General features: G+C 44.6%; 1 protein-coding gene across 1 annotated transcript in view; it reads right to left on the reverse strand.

The window, feature by feature from the left end:
* LOC130294536 (G-protein coupled receptor family C group 5 member C-like) overlaps window positions 1-16,700 on the reverse strand; it is a 49,546-nt gene that overhangs the window by 7,423 nt on the left and 25,423 nt on the right. The window contains exon 2 of the mRNA XM_056544474.1: window positions 8,638-9,703. Coding sequence (XP_056400449.1) covers window positions 8,638-9,691 — 1,054 coding nt within the window. The 5' untranslated portion in view covers window positions 9,692-9,703. The remainder of the gene's footprint in view (window positions 1-8,637; window positions 9,704-16,700) is intronic.

The following is a 16,700-nucleotide window of genomic DNA, read 5'->3' on the forward strand; positions in this document are numbered from 1 at the left end:
GCCCTTCTATCCCTAACCCCCTCCCTGCCTTTATTTTTATATTTATTAACTAATAAATGCCACGTCACTGATGCCTGCTGGAGGCGACTTCCGCCCTTAGTTCTTACAGGGTGCCTCCAGCTGTTCCACAACTACAACTCCCAGCATGCCCTGACATCTATTGGCTTACAGGGCATGCTGGCAGTTGTAGTGGGGAAACAACTGGAGGCACCCATTCATACCAACCCCCCCCCCTCCCCCCTCACCTCCGGTCGCTGCCGCCGGCAGCAGATGGGGAGAAGAAGCCGGAACCGCGAACTCTGCGCTGCGCGGCGAGCTGCAGAGAAACAGGGAATCCGGATGCAGGACGTGCCGGGTAATCCAATTCAGTTACCGGAGTCTGCAGAGAGAGTGCAGACTCCAACTGGGCTGAGGTACAGGCTGCGTGCCTGCTGCGGCCAGGGCGGCTGCTCCTGGACTTTACTGCGCTGGCTTCCTGTCTGATTGACAGACAGGAAGCCAGCGCACAGTGAATGAATTTCGACTCATTGCCAGGCTGAAATGAGTCAAAATTCTGTAGTGACGTCACTGCAGAATGCATTCGGCCACTAGGAGGGCGACCCCTAGTGGCCGAATTTAAAAGTGATTTTAAACTGTTTTAAAATCACTTTTTTTAATTAAACTATATTAGAGATATGTTGTAGTACTTAAGTACTACAACATATACATTTTTTGTTTTCATGACAGTGCCCATTTAATGGCCCCGATATACTATTGTAAATGCAACATGTTTTGTCTGGTTATGTTCCAGAAATTCTGTCTGTGCCAGAATTTGCGCCAGAATTGCAAAAAAAAACAGACAAACTCTCTATTTTACTGGGAAAACCTGAAAAAGGGGCGTGGCCATCTGGAAAAGGGGTCACTAAAAAGGGGGCAACTTTTTCGAAAAATCTCAACATATTAACTAAGCTTTCAGTCACAGAAAATGTGGTGGATTTGAGCTGAGGAAAACCCTACAGCTCAGAGCATGTGTAAAAAAAGCAAAATGTAGGGAAACATTAGTAAATACTATGGAAAAATATCTGTTGGGGAAAAAAGCATAAAGAAAATAACACTCCACTCTTAGTAAATCAGGGCCAATGTGTATGTTCCAGCATAATTTCCAAACGGCTGAAGATATTTCAATAATACTTGGTCACATGTTACTAATAGGTCAACTACAAAAATAGGATAGATAAATTAAACCTAACCCAGCCCCATTTGCAAGGATCAGGGTTTTTGTTTAACCACTTAAGGACCTAGGGCGTATGGATACGCCTTGACATCCTGGTACTTAAGGACCCAGGGCGTATCCATACGCCCGTGGGAATTTCGGTCCCCGCCGCGCGCCGGGCGGGGACCGGGCCGGGGTGACTGCTGATATCAATAAGCAGGCACCCCGTGCAAATGCCCAGGGGGGTCATCAGACCCCCCCCCCCCCCCCGTCGGCGATCGGCGCAAATCGCAAGTGAATTCACACTTGCGATTTGCGCCGATTCCGGGTCATACGCGTCTATTGTGACCCGGTGACCTGGAATAGAAGGGGGATTGCGGTTGTCTAAGACACCCAAGATCCCCCTGTAGGCATAGGAGTGAGGTGGCAGGGTTGCCACCCCTCCTATCCCTGCTATTGGTCTGCTATTGATCGTCAGAGGCGACGACCAATAGCAGACCGGGGGCGTGGGGGTTAACTTTCGTTTTTCCCGTCCTGCCCACCCACAATAGGCGGGGCAGAACGGGGAACCGAAGGGGACGTCCACTTACCCGTCCGGAGGCTTCGTCGACGTTGATCGGCGGGCGGCGTCACGTGCGTCTGAAGAGGACGGCTGCCGGGATCCTACGGAAGCCGGTAAGTAGATCTGGAGGGCTACAGTCTGAGACCGTGGTCTCTAACTGTAGCCCTCCAGATGTTGCAAAACTACAACTCCCAGCATGCCCAGACAGCTGTTTGGGCATGCTGGAATATGTAGTTTTGCAACAGCTGGAGGGCTGCAGTTTGAGACCACTATACAGTGGTCTCTAAACTATATCCCTCCAGATGTTGCAAAACTACAACTCCTAGCATGCCCACATAGCTGTTTGTTGTCTGGGCATGCTGGGAGTTGTAGTTTTGCAACATCTGGAGGTCCACAGTTTGGAGATCACTGTGCAGTGGTCTAAAAACTGTAGCTTTCCAGATGTTGCAAAACTGCAATTCCCAGCAAACATCTGTCTCGGCATGCTGGGAGTTGTAGTTGGGTACCTCCAGCTGTTGCATAACTACATCTCCCAGCATGCCCTTCGGTGATTAGTACATGCTGGGAGTTGTAGTTTTGCAACAGCTGGAGGCCCACTGGTTGGAAAATATTGAGTTAGGTAACTGAACCTAACTGAAGGTTTTCCAAAAGTCGTCAAACACCTGTGGGGTGTTAAGGCTCACTGGACCCCTTGTTACGTGCCTTGAGGGGTCTAGTTTCCAAAATGGTATGCCATGTTGGGGTTTTTCTGCTGTTCTGGCACCATAGGGGCTTCCTAAATGTGACATGCCCCCCAAAAACCATTTCAGCAATATTCCCTCTCCAAAATCCCATTGTCGCTCTTTCCCTTCTGAGCCCTCTAGTGCACCTGCCGAACACTTGACATACACATATGAGGTATTTCCTTACTCGAGAGAAATTGGGTTACAAATTTTGGGGGGATTTTTCATCTATTACCCCTTGTAAAAATTCAAAAACTGGGTCTACAAGAACATGCGAGTGTATAAAATGAAGATTTTGAATTTTCTCCTTCACTTTGCTGCTATTCCTGTGAAACACCTGAAGGGTTAACACACTTACTGAATGTCATTTTGAATACTTTGGGGGGTGCAGTTTTTATAATGGGGTCATTTGTGGGGTATTTCTAATATGAAGGCCCTTCAAATCCACTTCAAAACTGAACTGGTCCCAGAAAAATTCCGATTTTGAAAATTTTGTGAAAAATTGGAAAATTGCTGCTGAACTTTGAAGCCCTCTGATGTCTTCCAAAAGTAAAAACATGTCAATTTTATGATGCAGACATAAAGTAGACATATTGTATATGTGAATCAATGTATAATTTATTTGGAATATCCATTTTCCTTACAAGCAGTGAGCTTCAAAGTTAAAAAAAATGCAAAATTTTAAATTTTTTCATCAAATTTTGGAATTTTTCACCAAGAAATGGTGCAAGTATCGACAAAATTTTACCACTTACATAAAGTAGAATATGTCACGAAAAAACAATCTCAGAATCAGAATGAAAGGTAAAAGCATTCCAGAGTTATTAATGCTTGAAGTGACAGTGGTCAGATGTTCAAAAAATGGCCGGGTCCTTAAGGTATATTTGGGCTGGGTCCTTAAGGGGTTAAAGTCCCATACAAGTCTATGGTAAATGTATGTTCCAGCATAACTTCCAAAAGGTTGTAGATATTTTGATGAAACTTATTACACATGTTACTTTTATGTCAAATAAAAATATATGATATTTAAATTAACCCTATCCTACCCCCTTACGTGAAGGATGGGGTTTTAAGTTCAATGCAAGTATATAGGATTTCCAGTACCTTACTCCAAGCTCTGCTCTGCATCTCCAGGTGAGTGTGTCAGTCCGGCCACACCCCTCACCCACGCCACAGTCACCATTTCAGCCACACCCCTCCCACATGCCACACCCCAACTTGCAAAGCCACACCCACTATTTAAGCCACACCTCTTTTACTTTCTACCCTTCTTGTACATTGTTCCGGCTTGCAAGCCATGTCCACTTCCACAAAATCATGCCTCCTTCTATTTTTAGCCAAATATCTCTTCATAACAACTCAGCCCCACCTGAGGACGGGATAGGAGGATGACATATGAGGACGACAGGATATAAGGACAGGATATGAGGTCAGAATATGTGGACAGGATATGAGGACAGGATATGATAACGGGATATGAGGACGGGAAATTAGGTCGGGATATGAGGATGGGATATGAGGACGGGATATGAGGACTGATTCCTATGTTGTTTTTCCTCCCCCACAAGTATTAGGTAGGAAAGAACAACTGGCTTAATGGGGTACTCCGGTGAAAACCTTTTTCTTTTAAATCAACTGGTGGCAGAAAGTTAAACATATTTGTAAATGACTTCTATTAAAAAAATCTTAATCCTTCCAGTACTTATTAGCTGCTGAATGCTACAGAGGAAATTCTTTTTGGAACACTGATGACATCACAAGCACAGTGCTCTCTGCTGACACCTCTGTCCATTTTAGCAACCATGCATAGCAGATGTATGCTAAGGGCAGCATGGTAGCTCAGTGGCTAGCACTGCTGCATTGCAGCGCTGGGGACTTGGGTTCAAATCCCACTAAGGACAACAATAAATAAAGCGTTATTATTATTATAATGTCAGCAGAGAGAACTGTGCTCGTGATGTCATCAGAGAGCATTCCAAAAAGAAAAGAATTTCCTCTGTAGTATTCAGCAGCTAATAAGTACAGGAAGGATTAAGATTTTTTAATAGAAGTAATTTACAAATATGTTTAACTTTCTGCCACCAGTTGATTTAAAAGAAAAAAGGTTTTCACCGGAGTACCCCTTTAAGGACCAAGCGTTTTTCAGTTTTTTTGCACTTTCATTTTTTCCTCTTTACCTTTTAAAAATCATAACCCTTTCAATTTTGCACCTAAAAAAACTATATGATGGCTTTTTTTTGTGCCACCAATTCTACTATGTAAAGACATCAGTCATTTTACCCAAAAATCTATGGCGAAATGGAAAAAAAATAATTGTACGACAAAATTGAAGAAAAAATGCCATTTTGTAAATTTTGGGGGCTCCGTTTCTAAGCAGTACATTTTTCGGTAAAAATTACACTTTATCTTTATTCTGTAGGTCCATACAATTAAAATGATACCCTACTTATATAGGTTTGGTTTTGTCGAACTTCTGGAAAAAATCATAACTACATGCACAAAAATGAATATATTTAAAATTGTCCTCTTCTGACCCCTATAACTTTTTGTATTCTTTTGCTTACAGGGCTGTATGAGGGCTCATATTTTGCACTGTGATCTGAAGTTTTTATCAGTACCATTTTTGTTTTGGACTGACTTTTTGATCGCTTTTTATAAAAGAAAAATGATGGTATAAAAAGTGATAAAAAAATATGCTATTTTGGACATCGGAATTTTTTCGCATTGACCGTGCGGTTTAATTAAAGATATATTTTTATAGTTCGGACATTTACGCACGCAGATATACTACATATGTTTATTTTTATTATGTTTATATATTTTTTATATGGAATTTGGGAAAAGGGGTGATTTAAACTTTTAATGGGATGGGTTAATGTGTGTATTTTTAAACTTTTTATTTATTTATTTATTTTTACACTTTTAGTCCCCTTGGGGGACTTCTAGGCGGAATCATTTGATTTCTCATAAAGATCAATGTGGTTCCATAAAACCACATTGATCTGTGTGCTCTGCGCTTGATTGATAAAGCCTGGTCCTGCCAGGCTTTATCATTCTCAGCGCAGGAGCCAGCACTATTGGAGAGGTAAGCCCTCCGGCTACCTCAGCAGTGGATCGCTTCCCGCGATCGTGCTGCGGGGGGGGGGGGGGGGGGGAGGGGGGGCGTCGATCCACCCCACTGGACCACCAGTGACCTCCACCCCACTGGACCACCAGGGATGGGATAAAGGCACCTTTAGACGCCGCTGTCAGCTTTGATCTAAAGGGTTAATAGCCTGTGGCAGAAGACTCTGTGGCAGAATCCCATTGAAGTTAATGGAGTTTTGAACTTCTGCGAAATTCTGTGTTTTGAGAACACAGAATTCTGCTGAAATCCTGCAGTAATTCTGACAGAATTGCGCAATTTCGTTTAGCAACCTTGGCGGAACGGAAATTGTGCGGAATTACAGAAATTCTTCTGTCTAAACATGGCCTTACAGGTAATTCTGACCCAGAGAGCCAGGAGATTCTGCTGCAGCAGAGTCCAATTTAATTCAACTGGATTCAGCTGTTCTGTGCACATGGCGGAATTTATGTGCCAGATGTTTTCGGTACGGAAATTCTGATTTCCGTGTCCGCAGAAAGAATGGACACTTTTATTCTTTCTGAGGACTCCGCACAGAATGCAAAGCTGTCTATGAGATGGCGCAAAAACATGCCGGGGTCCTTCAGTTTGTGGGAATGTCCGCACGGAGATTCTCCGTGCGGACATTCCATTGTGTGAACATGGCCTTTCATCAGTTGACAATAACCATTTATTATTTTTCCATGGCCAGCACTCCACCCATTCGACCAAGGTGTTTTTAATTAGCAGGAGACTGCATAAGGGTTTCCTCCTAACATTCTCCCAGCCCTCTGGTAGGTAGCACATGGTAGGTGTTCATACTGATGTGGTTTTCTGTGGCGGCCATTGTTTCTGTGATGCTTTGTCTGTGGAGTGGTGCGGCCTAAAGCCAGGGGCTTGGCCGGGCAGCAGTGGGGCTGCCTGGCCACTGGGTCCTTCCCCCTGTGGGCTTGGTGTCTCGGAGTCAGTGGTCGCGGCCCGGCACTACACCAATGTTGGGTTAGGGACCCACTTTTACGTGGCGAGTGGGCTTGTACTTTTTGATCAAAATCTATACTTACAACCTGTTAGTTTTTTAAATTATGCTGAGAAGCAAGTAGATCAAAATACAAATGGTGGATGTGCGGCTATGTTTCTCTATTTGTGTAGTACATTTATTATTTTTGCCTACTTTAATTACGTGCTATGCTGCCATGGCTGAATTATATGTAACTTTTACCTTAGTAAATTATTAATTTTTGTGATAGCAGGGAAAATGTAAAACATAAAACAAGTAATTAACTATTGCTTTCTCATGAATAATGTACATTGACGTCTAGGCTTGTTTTTGTTTTGACCTAGAACAAACAATAGACATTGTGAATGTCCTGTGAAATATTTAGTGTAGACTGCAAGGTAATAATAACCTCGGCCCTCTCTTCTGCATGGAGCCATGGGTTGGCTTGCGCTCCATGCATTGTCTAAGAAAATGTTGGGAGATACCCAAGTACAGAACTCTGGTATCTTCGCCACTCCGATAGACAATGAGTGGAGTGCGTGCTTACCCACCACTCCATGCATTGAGGAGAGTCGAGGCCCCATTTTAAAGATCATGGGGGGTCCCAGCGGTCAGACTCCCGCGATCAGACACTTATACCCTATCCCTGATACCCCCAGCCAATCAATTGTTCTGTACAGCCACGGTTCCCACACTACACAGTGAACAGGGGAGAACCAGTTGGCTTTAACGAGAGCTGAGCAGCAGTAACATAGCACCACCACTACAAAGTGAATGGAGCCAACTGCTTCTGGCCTCATTTACTGCAGGTGTGGTAGCTGTGCCGAATGGATAATTGGCTTGGGTACTGAGTGATTGGCATCGGTACTGATGGTCAGCAATTGATAGCCTATTCGAGGACAACCATCATCATTTTGGTGCTGAAAACCTGTTAAAACTGTCAACATGCTATACTTGTCAGTTTTCTAAATGACTTCACTTTGTTGGTTGTTGTTTTGGATGGCAATACCAAAGGTTTAAAAGGCAAAATGATGACCTGGAATTCTATTTTGTTGTTTAGCACAAACAGATTTACAAGTATTACCAACAATTGCATCTGACATTGACCATAAATATTCCAACACATCGGATCAGATTTTTCACATATAAACATTGAATGTGGCAGATAAGATCCATTTGGCCCATTTAGTCTGCCCAATAATCCAACTCATATCAATAGTCCCTGGCCCTATCTTAATAAGGATAGCCTTATGCTTATCCCATGCATGCTTAAACTCCTTCACTGTATTTGCAGCAACCACTTCTGCAGGAAGGCTATCTGTGTTGTGACCACTTTACATAAAAAGGGTAACTGATTTACACATTTCTTTCTTACACTGCTCCAATGACTTTGTTTTTATGTATTAAAGGGGTTATCCAGCCAAAGACATCTTATCCCCTATCATATGGATAGGGAATAAGATCTCTGATTGCGGGGGGCCATTCTATGCGGGGCTGCGTCTCCAGTCTTGGAAAGCTCTTTGTTTCCAGGACTGAGGATGTGACGTAATGTCACACCCCCTCCCATAGACATGAATGGAGGGGGCGTGGCGTGACATCATGTCCCCAGTCCTGGAAACAAAGAGCTTTCCGAGACTGGAGACGCAGCCCTGCATAGAATGCGGTTGCTGCTCTTTGGCCGGATAACCCCTTTAAGTCAAGGGTTACACTGTGTCTGGTGAATATGCTTTGGCATATCCACATGTAATCATAGTTCCCACACTATCCTGACAGAGGCCAAAAGATTGCCCCTTTGGCCTCCATCAGGGTTATATGTTTTTGTATACCACCGAAGTATAGAAAATTCATAATTCATGTTATTATGCAGCATATTTACAATAGGTGTGGTCTGTGACCTAAACATGATCTCTGTGTGAAAACAAGATGTATTTGTTATGTTATATCTTTAGTTTGTTCTGTATTACTACAACAGATGTCATTGTCTACCTCACCAGAATTGATTGCCTGAATGTAGCTGGGCAGAATAGGAATAAGTCTTAAAGCCATATTAAGTAAACTCACCTTGGTCACGCCTATAGTTGACAGGCTCCTCTCCTTCTAGATTATCCATTGAGAATGCTCTGTTTTCCATTATTATGGACTGTGGAGTGTCAGAATGTCTCTTCAATATATTAAGGGTATCATCTTCATATTTGTATCCAGATCTTGTCATTTCCATTAACTGGGGGATAATATAAAACAAGACAAAAACCCAGGCATTTGATACTAAAGCAATGGCCAGTACTGGGTCATCCCAGGTTGTATGGCCAAGCCTCTCATTGCCGTAGAGATACATAATAATCCATGCTACCCAGATGAGAAGTGAAAAAAATGCTGTTACTACTATGTGTTTTCCATGACGTTTCCATTGTAAGTAGTGTCCACAGAGCACTGGACAAGGGATGACCAGTGATGCTACAATGAGGAACATAACGTAGACTAAAGCTGTCACAAAATCTTGGTTGGTTATGTTACAGGGATGTCCAAAAGGTTGTATATCCTGGATTGTTTCACGCACGTTGGTAATGAGGAGCCATTCCACATTGATCACAGCTTCTACCAAGAAAAGTCCAATTGCTAGCAGAAACACCATGCACCCACCTGGACCTCTGTTCTGAAGAACTAGGTAGTTAAGCCTGACTGAATGTGCTACCAGACATGCAAAGCACTGGGCAAATAAAACGCCAAACAAAAACCTTCGAACTATGCAGACTGTGGAAGTTGGTGCAATGATAAATGCAAAAACTAAAGAAAATAAGCCCAGGACCCCAATTAGAAACAAAAAGTTGAGGGCTAGGGTTCCCTTGCGTGCATCCTGAGAGACTGAAGGGGCAAGTGCCACAAAAATTAGTCCTAAGACTATTGTACAGATAATCCCTAAGGAGGTCACTGCTTCAAGGACAATACCCCAGGCAGCTGTAAGATCACAAAGTGCAAAGTAAAAAGATTTGACATCTTGACCACAGCCAGCTGGCCATGCCGTAGTGTTTGGTAGGTTTGGTGGCAGGCTTGAATTCTGAGCAAATCCGTCCTTCAAATAAGATACCAGACACAATATGAGCAGGTAATATGCCATGTCCAAGGGTCTCTAAAAGGAGAACAAAAAAAAATGTTATTCTATTATATCCATAAATATTAAAAAAAAAAAAAAAAAAATATATATATATATATATATAGTGTGTGTGTGTAATTACCTTATTAACTTAAAGGTACTCTGTTTTTTTTTTCTAAAATATGCCCAGGCTGCCTGCTTAAACAAAACAAAAAATCTGCACTTGAGCACTTATCGCCTCCGTTATGGCTGCACCCGGAATACGCTGCACTCCACTTCCTAGTGCTGGGGGTCAATAGGTCACACTGCAGCTCAGCCAATCACTAGCCACAGTGGTGTCAAGCACTAGGAAGAAGAGTGCAGAACACATTTGGGCTATGGTCAATTTGTCGCATTACTGGCAGAACACCACAGGGGCTAGGTATTGACTGTGCTGCAGTGTGACCTACTGACCTCCTGGCAATCTTTCTGCCGCAGTTACCCCTTTACACATTGAAATCAGGTAAAATTAATAACATTGATTATCTAAATAAAATGTCATCTGTCAAGTGGTGGGATATATTTAGTTCCCCATGCACTTTAGTTAAAAATTGTCCAAACCTGCCAAATTCCCTTGGTTTCAATTGATTCTCAACAGATATGTATGGGGGCCTCCCAGCTCACCCCGAGAGATGATGTAAGGGTAGAAAAGGGTTGGGCATATGGGATTTCAACTTCCTGACCTTTTTGTTCTCCAAAAGATAAGCTGCCAGCAGAGCATTTTGACAACAATGTATCCTTTCCATCTCCATTTACAACTCATGAACATTTCACTGTGCAATGTTTTTGTCACTATGCTCACGTTTGTGTTATTTTATCTGTCACTAGGATTTGGTCAGGGTGCGGTAGTCCTTCTGGGTGTCCCTCCTGCCAGTCTAGGGGAGGTGTGTGTGGCCATCTGGTTCCTCACCTCCCTGCCATACCCCGTGGCATTCGTGCTTCGGCAGGCATACCGAACCGGTTTTATTGGCTCCTTGGTGACAGCTTGGTTAACACCTAGTTGTCCACTAGGAGCACTTTTGGTCCCTGAGTAGCTTCGGTGTAAGGGGACATTTTACCTGGAACCTTGCAGGTGCCTTTTTTTACCCGGAGGCGAAGGGTTTGCTTTGTTGGGGGGACTCTCCTTTCGGAGAAGGGCTTGCAATGGACCGCATCCTTGTGCACAGTTTTTTGTGTGAACACTTGCACTTTTTACTTGCACTTTATTGCTGTTTATGACCATGGGTGCTGCAGTAAAGCAGACCACTAAATGCTGTTAAAAACAGCACACGCAAGATGGCAGCCCCCCATAATAATGTGAAAAAAAATTCAATAAAATTAATACAATCAGAACATACAAACAAATTAGAAAAAAGAACACTTGCAGCATGGTAGCTCAGTAGTTAACACTGTTTCCTTGTGATGCTGGGGTCTTAGGTTCAAATGACAACATCTGCAGTGAGTGTTCATGTTCTCCCCATGTTTTCATGGGTTTCCTTCTACTCTCCATGATAGGTGAATGTAGATTGTGAGCTCCAATGGGGACAGAGACCAATTTGAGTGTACGGTGCTATGGAATATGTGTACGCTATATAAATTATTATTATGTTTAAGTATATGTCTTCAATCAAAAAAAAATTATTCCCTTTAATGTGTTAGTGATTTTAACAAATTGTGATGTCTAGTAAAGTAGATGAAGCCATCTCCAACATTGTAGATCTTGTGGGATGCTTTTGGTATGCAATGCTACTACAGAAGAAAGAGCTAATGTAACACAAACTGCTTAAAAAGGTACTACTGGCTATGATTGAAAGGTGTCAGAACACACAGGGCATTGCATCTTGCTGTAGCTGCAGACTGATCGGAAGGCCCATGCTGACACCTGTCCTCAGCCAAAAGCACCTGCATTTGGGCTTGTAAGAACACAGTAGAACTGGTCCATGGAGCAATGCAACAAGGTGGACTGGTCTCATAAGTTACATTTAAATTACATTATATGGACTGCCTTACTGGCATTGCTTACCAGAGGAAAAGATGACACCAATGATGCACTACGGGAGGAAAACCACCGGAAGGAGTCATTGTGATGCTCTGGGTATTGTTCTACTGTGCACACTGAGGTACATTGTAAGCAGCATCCACAGGAATGCCAGGATCCAACATTTACCACCTACTTAAACATTGGTGCAAACAAAGAACACCCCTAACTTCCATCAGCATAATGCACCCTAATACAGTGCATAAGAACATTGCAAAAGGCTTCGAATCTACTGATGTGTTCTCCAAATTCCCCAGATCTAAATCTGATTGATCATCCATAGAAAATACTGGAACAACAATAAGGCTAGGCTCACACTACAGAATTTCCGTACAAAATTCCGCTTTGAAATTGCAGGCAGAAATTCCGCTTGCTAAAATGTATAGTATAGTGAATGGGTTTCCGTTCACAAATTCACACTTCAGAATTTGTGAAGTGGAATTTGTGAAGTGGAATTTGAGAACAGAAAATCCGCTTGTAAATTTCCACCTGAAAAATGGCGTTGCTCGTTCTTTAGGCAGAAATACTCGCGGAACACATTGCAGTCCATTGGAGACTGCAGTGTCCGCATGGTCCTAGTGCTGACTGATTCAGTCAGCGCTGGCCGCACTCGGAATCTCCAGGCGGAAATTTTCTGCCCGGAGATTCCGTAGTATGAACCTAGCCTAAGTCTTATCCATGGAGCCAGGAGCTGGCCAAAAAACCCGGAAGAGCTGAGGTGGGACTACACCTTTAAAAGGATCTGTTGCTAAACTCTTGGTGCAGATACCACAGGACAACTTTAGAAGTCTAGAGGAGTATATGCCTCAACAGCAGCATGAGTGAAATACACCATATTAGGCAGCTGGTTTTAATATTATGGCTCACCGGTGTATATGTTGCGGAAGAACCTCATAAAATCTCTATATACAATAAGTTATAAAACCAAATACGGTAGGCATGAACTGATCCTGAGCTATGGGTCTACTGCATTAAGATTCTAAGAACTACCTGTGAAAGTTGCACTGATTTTTTATTACACAAAAGCTTTTGTATACATGCTCTGTTCTGCCATCTACCATCCCCCCAAACTCACCCGTAAGTGACCACTAAGGTCAATAGTAATTGCTGCGTTTTCTTCGTACAAATGCCTTCATTACAGAAAGCATCACTACATGACAACAATTGATTAGTCAGGGAAATGCTGGAGTTTCCTCCTCTATTTCACTTGCTGGCAGAAATTGTTCTTTCCACAGCAATAGGCCAACTGACTTACCGTATTTTTCGCCCTATAGGACGCACCGGCATATAAGACTCACCCTATTTTAAAGGTGCAAAATCTAGAAAAAAAAGATTCTGCACCCAACAGTGATCTTCAACCTGCGGACCTCCAGATGTTGCAAAACTACAACTCCCAGCATGCCCGGACAGCCAACGGCTGTCCGGGCATGCTGGGAGTTGTAGTTTTGCAACATCTGGAGGTCCGCAGGTTGAAGACCCCTGGATAGGAGGTAGTACTCACCTGTCCCCACCGCTCCGGACCCATCACCGCTGCCCTGGATGTCGCTCCATCGCTGTCGCCGCGTCCCCATGGTGTCCCTGATGCTCCGGAAGTCTTCTTCCCCGGGATCCACGCTCTCCGTCGCCATCATCACGTCGCTACGCTCGCCGCTCCTATTGGATGACGGAACGGCGTGCGCGACGACGTGATGACGTCAATGGAGAGCGCCGCCATGCAGGGGATCCCGGCAAGGAGCAGACACCGAGGAGGCAGGTAAGGTCCCTCCCGGTGTCCTGTAAGCTGTTCGGGACCCGCGATTTCACCGCGGCGGTCCCGAACAGCCCGACTGAACAGCCGGTTTAGTGTTATTTTTCGCTTCAGACGCGGTAGTCAGCTTTGATCGCCGCGTCTGAAGGGTTAATACAGGGCATCACCACGATCGGTGATATCCTGTATTAGCCGTGGGTCCCGGCCGTTGATGGCCGCAGGTATTCGCCGTATAAGACGCACCAACTTTTCCCCCCCAGTTTTGGGGAAGAAAAAGTGCGTCTTATACGGCAAAAAATACGGTATTTTTTAGTGATAATAACATGTAACCTATATATCACATCCAGGAAATACAGTGATCCCTCAACTTACAATGGCCTCAACATACAATAGTTTCAACATACAATGGTCTTTTCTGGCCCATTGTAACTTGAAACCAGACTCAACATACAATGCTATGGAATCTGCGAAACGTGTCAATGGCTGGAAGAACTCAATCAGAATGGATGTTTCATTGGTAAAACCTGTGTATTCCTAAAGTGCATCCACTGACTGGTGTCTGGTAGCGCCCCCTACAGTACAGGGAGGTACTACATGTTCTGTACTCTTTACCTGTGCCAGGGTTAGCTGCTTCTTTGGGCATCAGGTGAGGGCGGCTCCATTTTCCTTTTTTTTAGGACACTGTGTGTTCTGTACAGGACCCTGAAGAAGCTCCTGTTCTCTACATAGACCAGTGTTTCCCAAAGAAGTTGCCTCCAGCTGTTGAAAAACTACAACTCCCAGCATGCCCGGACAGCCGTTGGCTCTCCGGGCATGCTGGGAGTTGTAGTTTTGCAACAGCTGGAGGCACCCTGGTTTGGAAACATTGGTTTTAGTAGAGGACAGGAGCTTCTTTAGGGTCCTGTACAGTACACACAGTGTCCCAAATGGAGCCGCCCATACTTGGTGTCCAAAGGAGCAGCTAACCCTGGCACAGGTAAGGAGTATTGTATGTTGAGTCTGGTTTCAAGTTACAATGGTCCAGAAAAAAACATTGTTTGTTGAAACTATTGTATGTTGAGGCCATTGTAAGTTGAGGGATCACTGTATTTTAGAAAGTTGCATAATGTTTCACTTTGCAATAATAAAGCTTTGTTTACTTAAAACACCCACTCACAAGTGTAACCCAATCCTCCCCAACATGTGCTGCCACCGACAACATCTTCTCTATTATAAGAATTATAAATGTAGTTTCTTCAGTGGTTTATAAGGGTGCGTAAGTACTATTGCCGTCACCAAATTGCTGGGTCTTTGAGTAGATAGCAACAAGACTGTGCTAAACCGCACTTCTGTCCTCTTTACCTGTGCCAGGGTTAGCTGCTCCTTTGGGCATCAGGTGAGGGCGACTCCATTTTCCTTTTTTTAGGACATTGTGTGTTCTGTACAAGACCCTGAAGAAGCTTCTGTCCTCTACATAGACCAGTATTTCCCAAAGAGGTTGCCTCAAGCTTTTGCAAAACTATAACTCCCAGCATACCCGGACAGCCTTTGGCTGTCCGGGCATGCTGGGAGTTGTAGTTTTGCAACAGCTGGAGGCACATTGGTTGGGAAACACTGACATAGACAGTGATTTACAGCTCCCAGCAGATCTTTCTTACTCTTATATGTAAGGATTTGCTTTATCTGTATTAGTTATCTACTTAGTTTTCTTTAATCCTCACTTTTTCCTATTTTTGGATGATATTTTGGTGGCTTTAGAACCAATTACCAGGTTTCCATAGAGTTATGGTCTCAACATACAATGGTTTCAACATACAATGGTCGTCCTGGAGCCAATTAATATTGTAACTTGAGGGACCACTGTAGATGGTGGTTGCTCAGCAGGAGCCATAGCCTGTCCGTATACTGTGCGAACATAACAGCAAAATCCATATAATAATTCCTTTATTCAATTAGCTTAAAGGAAACCTGTCACATTGAACATAGTGTCTGCAGGTATAATCTTATAGAGTAGGAAGAGCTGAGCAGATGGTTATATAGTTTTGTGGAAAAAGATTCAGCATCATTTACATTTTATTCCTTTGTGGCATTAGCAGTCTGGAGGGTGGTCTTCCCTCTCTGACTGTGCATACAATGATAACGTAGTTATCCCTTTAAAGGGGTACTCCACTGGCCAGCGTTCGGAAGTAAATGTTACTAACGCTGTTTTCGCGCTTCGGGGGTGGGCCACGCCCCTCATGACATCAAGGTCATGCCCCCTTCCATAGACTTGAATTGATGGGGCATGGCCGTGATGTCATGAGGGGCGTGGCCCACCCCCACAGCGCGAAAACAGCGTTCGGAACATTTACTTCCAAACGCTGGTGTCACGATTCGGCAGGCTGGAGGTGGATCCTCTGTGCCAGAGAGGGATTGGCGTGGACCGTGTCAGTGGACCGGTTCTAAGTTGCTACTGGTATTCACCAGAGCCCGCCGCAAAGCGGGATGGTCTTGCAGCGGCGGTAGCAACCAGGTCGTATCCACTGGCAACGGCTCAACCTCTCTGACTGCTGAGATAAGCGCGGTACAAGGGAGTAGACAAGAGCAAGGTCAGACGTAGCAGAAGGTCGGGACAGGCGGCAAGGTTCGTAGTCAATGGTGGAATAGCAGGAGGTCTGGAACACAGTATGGGTAACACAGTAAAGCTTTCTCAAGGCACAAGGCAACAAGATCCGGCAAGGGAGTGCAGGGGAAGTGAGGTATAAGTAGGGCAAGGAACAGGTGCAGCTAATCAGGGTGATTGGGCCAGGCACCATCATTGGTGCACTGGCCCTTTAAATCTCAGAGCGCTGGCGCGCGCGCGCCCTAGTGAGCGGAGCCGCGCGCGCCAGAGCATGACAGCCGGGGACCGGGACAGGTAAGTGACCTGGGATGCGATTCGCGGGCGGGCGCGTCCCGCTATGCGAATCGCATCCCCACAGGCCATGTCAGTGCGGTGCTCCCAGTCAGCGGGTCTGACCGGGGCGCTGCAGGGAGAGAAACGCCGCGAGCGCTTCGGGGAGGAGCAGGGACCCGGAGCGCTCGGCGTAACAGTACCCCCCCCCCTTAGGTCTCCCCCTCTTTTTGTCGGGATGTCGCTCCACAGAGGACGAGGACATCGGGAGCGATTGTAGAGTCTCCTTCTGGGGGACAGTGAAGTCCTGGGTATAAACATGAATGGCAGACCGGTCAGAAGGAGTGGGAATGGGGAGGGGGGCCAGAGGGTGAGGCTT

Source organism: Hyla sarda, chromosome 10, assembly GCF_029499605.1.
Source record: "Hyla sarda isolate aHylSar1 chromosome 10, aHylSar1.hap1, whole genome shotgun sequence".
Classification (NCBI taxonomy): domain Eukaryota; kingdom Metazoa; phylum Chordata; class Amphibia; order Anura; family Hylidae; genus Hyla; species Hyla sarda.